Here is a 4,888-nt window from a genome sequence, read left to right on the forward strand (position 1 = left end):
CTCTCCCTCCTGTCCCCTCCACCTCCGTGTCTCCCCTAGCAGTTGGAGCTTCTCAGCGCCCCCCCTCCCCTCCCCTTCCCTCCTGGGGTCATTGACCCAAATAACTGGCCTCTTCTTGGCCATCCGTCTTTGATGGCAAGGTCTGTAGTCGATTAGAGCCCAGATTCCAGGAGCAGCCATACGATCAATAACTATTTACTGAGTGCCCACTGTGTGCCGGGCACTGCCTGGGCCCCAGGCGGGTAAGTGGACAAATAGACAGCAGTCCCTGCCCCATGGGCCGACACTCTGGTAGGTGGACACAGGCCGTGAACACACAGAATAGATGAGTGTAGGGCATGTTAGAAAGGACACAGGCCAAGGAAAAAGAAAAGATCAGGAGAGGGTAAGGGATATTGGGGTGATATGTGAGCCCCAGGGTACCCACCGGCTCACCGATCGCCCGTATAGAATCTCTTCACCTCTAAGCTTCAGTGTTCGCCTTTGTGCGATGGGGACTTAAAGCCTGTTTACGAATTGGCTGTGACAGTTAAGGGACACGTGCTTAGCTCTAGTCTGGCTCAGAGCAAGTGTTAAGTACGAGGGCATGATCAATACGCTTGGTAGCAGTAGTAAATCTATCTTAAACACTTAAAGACGGACAGCAAGTCACAAGTGTCTACAATGTCCAAACTGCTCCAGGTCCCATGAAGCTGTCAGAAAACCTCGTCTCCTCTCAAGTAAGAGAGAGGCAGTGTCGTCAAATGATTAGGGACAAGGGCTTTGAGCTGAGACCGGAGTCGGACTCCTGGTCTGCCTTTAGCCAGGTGTGGGCCCTGGCGAGTCACTTCACTGCCACCGCGCCCTTCAGGGGAGGCCAGGTGGTCTGCAGGCATAGTGCCACCTCAGAGCCATCTTTGCACTTTCTACTGGTTCTTGCATGGGGCCCAGCACAGAGCAAGCCTCAAAAAGTGTTCCTTGAGTGGGCGAGTGAATGAGTGAGGGACAGATGACCGACGAGCAGGCAGAGAATGGACAAGCTGTGGGACACGCGGCCAGGAAGACAGCCCGCAGGCTCAGAGCTACGGGGACCAGCCTGTCCACGTCCCAACTCTGGCCTTCAGCAGCTGTGTGGCCTTGCAGGTGATGTCACTACTCTGGCCCGCTCTCCATCAGCACCGACATCGGACTTGCCCTGCCGTGTTCTCCCAGGTCTGGGCACAGTAGGTGGCTCAGGCTGGCCCATAGGATCTCACGGGGATGCTTCTGAGCATACTGGGTTTTTCGCCATGCGAATCACTTATTTATATTCTGTTTTAGTGCACAGGGATGTACGTACATGTGAGGATGGCCATGACAGAATACTTTTGAATAGTCGCAAAACAGAAATGATCTAGATGTCCAGTAACAGGGGATTACTTACATAATCTGTGGCCCATCCACAGGACAAAGTGCCCAACAGCCATTGAAAAATGATGGGCTGTCATGGAAACGTAGCCAAATTTATGTTTGTTAAGTGAAAAGGGTAGGTTATTTTTTTAAAGGTCATATAATACAATATATTTTTAAATCCATGTAGATACAGTTTGTTTAACATATTTTTTCTGGTTATTAAATTAATACTTGGTTGTTGAAAAATATTTCAATAATTGGAAATGAGACAAGTGAGAATCTGTTTATAACCTAACCGCCTTATGTTAACGCATAGCCTCCAGGCAGTAGGATTACACCTATATCATCTGTATTTATTGAATTTATTGCAGCCAGAATATAACATTTTGATAATAAGAAAAAAAATAAGGCTATTGATAAAATTATACTGTTATAAACTGGCTAGTTATTTCCCGGGTGTATATCCTATCTGCCCAACTAGACTTCAGGAAGAGATCAGTGAAAGTATAGATTCAATGAATGAATGAATGAATTCAAAGTTCTTGAGATGTGGGACTGTGTGGCCGGTGGTCAGTGCTCATAAATGGAGTGGCGCATGGGTCTTAGCTGCCTGAGAATGCGAACAGGGTCCCCTCACCTTACGGAGGGAGGCCAAGATGCTGACACAGGCCCCTGGGTATTAATAGCCGCTCTCTGGGCTGGGCTCCTCTGCTCCTCCTAAGGTCGGACGAGGTCATGGACCCCGCCCAGGGAGAGTGAGGCGAGAGCCCTGGTGGAAAGCTGAGAGCATGCATCCCCCATGGTCTGAGGGATCTGAGTCCAGAGGCCCTTCTGTCCCACCCCAGGGACTTCCTGTGAGTTGGACCTCCCCTTTTGGGGGCTTCCTAGCTGGAGGCCATCAGCTTGTGAGCCTCGGCTTCCTCATCTGCAAAATGCAGATGAGATCCCAACTTCACGGGAAAGTCGGTTATACGGTATCAATAAGCTAAAGCACATACAGAGAGCTCAGTACGCTGCCTGGTCTCTCTGTGTTCTGTGCACGTGTTCATGTACACCTGTCCTGGGTCCAGTGTAAGGCGGCACAGGTCATCATACTATACCCAAGAGGACAGGATGTGACAGCCTGGGACATCCTCTTACGTGGCAGTGTCTCAATGGAACACTCTAGAAAAGGAATGCCAAGGAGTCTGCAAGGAAATTCAGACCGAGGGCTCCTGGAGTCTGGCTCCACGCCAGGCAGGTATGGAGCAGGGGCTGGACCTTGGGGGTGGGTCCTTACGAAGGGGGCACTCAAGGGAAAAAATGTCGTCTGTTAAACAGCGTCCATTCCTAACCCACAGTGCCGAAGCTCGCTGCGTGGCGGTTTGCTCGCTGCTCAGCAGTTCACAAACACCATCTCGTGGACCTCACCACGGCCTTTGGAAGGTGAACACTGTTATTAACTTGTTATAGGTGGAAAAACCAAGGCCCAGAGATGCCAAGCGATTTGCTCAAGGTCTCACAGCTAGATGGCGGCCGGAGCCCCAGGTCGTGCCTCGTCTGCCTGACTTTAGAGCCCAGAAGGCACTCGCCCCCACCCCAGGCAGCTTCCCGTCCTCTGCACCTGGTCGCCAGGAGGCTGTGGGGAAGGCCCAGGCTTTGCAGACAAGCTCTGGGATGGGAAGGGGAGCCACGGGCTCCTGCTTCCGTTCCAGCTCTGCAGACAGGCCGTGGCCCCCCTGAACCGTGAGACCAGGCCGTTTACTCCTGATTCTTCTGGTCACCCTAAACCAGTGAGCCCCAAAAAGGCTGTGGAGACTTCGGGTTCCCCCGGTCACCCAGGTGAGTGCAGGGAGGCCTGGCTCACACCCAGAATTCTCCTCAGCTGGGCCCTCTTGGTCTGCTCTGTCTGTGTTTGCAGCCTCTCTTGCCCACTTTGCTCCTTGCTCCAGCCCCGCAGGCCTCCCTGCCCAGCGCCCGCCCCCCGCTCTGCCTTCCTGGGGGTGTCCTCTATGACTCCAGGCCAGCCCTGGAGCCCTGGTTCCATTCCTGCGGCACATCTGCACCCTTGCAATCACTGACATGTGTCATTCCTATAATCCTCACTGACCCGTGAGCTTCCCCAGGACGGAGATGGAGTCTGTCATTTGCCGCAGCGTGCCAGGCACCTAGCACGGTGCCAGGTGCTCGGTGACTATTTATGGGTTGCCCGCAGCTGCTCTGGGGCCTCTGTCCTTCACAAAACGCAGAGCGATGGAGGCAACCGCCGAGGGGCAGATCCATTACCAGTCGATGAATTGCCCCTCCCTGTAATGGAAATCAAACCTTACAGAAGGACATTTGATGCGCCGAAGCCAAATTAAAGACTGATTTAAAAAAAAAAAAAAAAAAAGCCAGCCTGCCAGCTTAACGAAACGCTGTCACAGAGGGGAGGGGCTGGGCCTGGCCCCACCAGACCCAGGATGATGCTTTTAGTGACGCCATTCACTCCATCTGGTGCCCTGAGAGGCCTTCAGCATGGGCTCTGCTATCCAGACCGTGGGACCAAGTCCAAGCTGTCCAGGCCAGTGGGGCAGGCAGGCCTGGCTCACAGGGACCTGGACTACTCAGAGGGAAGCTGGTAAAGCAAGGCCTAGTCCGGGGCCCACAACTAGGTCTTTGGCCCAGGGCACAGCTGAGGCCAAAGCCGCCAAAGGACTACATTTCCCAGCGTCCCTCAAGGCCTGGGGAGTGAGCCATTGGAAGATTTAAATAGCCCAGGCCCGAGGCAGCGGCAGCGGCTGTGGACTCGTCCGCCTCTGGTGGGCTCGATTGGCTGCCTCGCTGGCACTGACGTCCCCCGGAGGCTGGTGGCGACCGGAGGTAAACAGCCATGTGCCGTCCTCCACGCTAACGGCCGCTGCGGAGCGGGCAGGGAGGCAGGCAGCGTGGCGGCTCTGCGGGCAGCTCCTGTCCTGGGGAGGAGGCCCTTGCCGCCAGGCTGGCGCCAGCCCTCACAGTGCCAGCGTCGCCATGCCAGCCTCCCAGAGCCGGGCCCGTGCCCGGGACCGCAGCAATGTCCTCAACCGGGCCGAGTTCCTGTCCCTGAACCAGCCCCCCAAGGGGGCCCCGGAGTCCCGCAGCTCCAGCAGGAAGGCTTCGGGGCCCTCGGCGCAGCCCCCACCCCCTGGGGACGGGGCCCGCGAGCGGCGCCAGTCCCAGCAGCTGCCCGAGGAGGACTGCATGCAGCTGAACCCCTCCTTCAAGGGCATCGCCTTCAACTCCCTGCTGGCCATTGACATCTGCATGTCCAAGCGGCTGGGGGTGTGCGCGGGCCGGGCCGCGTCGTGGGCCAGCGCCCGCTCCATGGTCAAGCTCATTGGCATCACGGGCCACGGCATCCCTTGGATCGGGGGTACCCTCCTCTGCCTGGTGAAGAGCAGCACGCTGGCCGGCCAGGAGGTGCTCATGAACCTGCTTCTGGGTGAGTGTGCCGCCGTCCGCTGCCCACCCCACCAAGACCAGTGGGGCCCTGGGAGACCGACCAGTTGATCTAATG

The 4,888-nt window shown here is 56.0% G+C and overlaps 1 protein-coding gene across 1 annotated transcript in view; it reads left to right on the forward strand.

Moving 5' to 3' along the window:
- The first annotated feature begins 4,072 nt into the window (after positions 1–4,072).
- PLPP7 (phospholipid phosphatase 7 (inactive)) overlaps positions 4,073–4,888 on the forward strand; it is an 11,583-nt gene continuing 10,767 nt past the window's right edge. Inside the window, exon 1 of the mRNA XM_006918067.3 lies at positions 4,073–4,813. Within this exon, the coding sequence (XP_006918129.1) occupies positions 4,363–4,813 (451 nt within the window). The 5' untranslated portion in view covers positions 4,073–4,362. The remainder of the gene's footprint in view (positions 4,814–4,888) is intronic.

The sequence above is a fragment of the Pteropus alecto genome, unplaced genomic scaffold (assembly GCF_000325575.1).
Source record: "Pteropus alecto unplaced genomic scaffold, ASM32557v1 scaffold67, whole genome shotgun sequence".
Taxonomy (NCBI): Eukaryota; Metazoa; Chordata; class Mammalia; order Chiroptera; family Pteropodidae; genus Pteropus; species Pteropus alecto.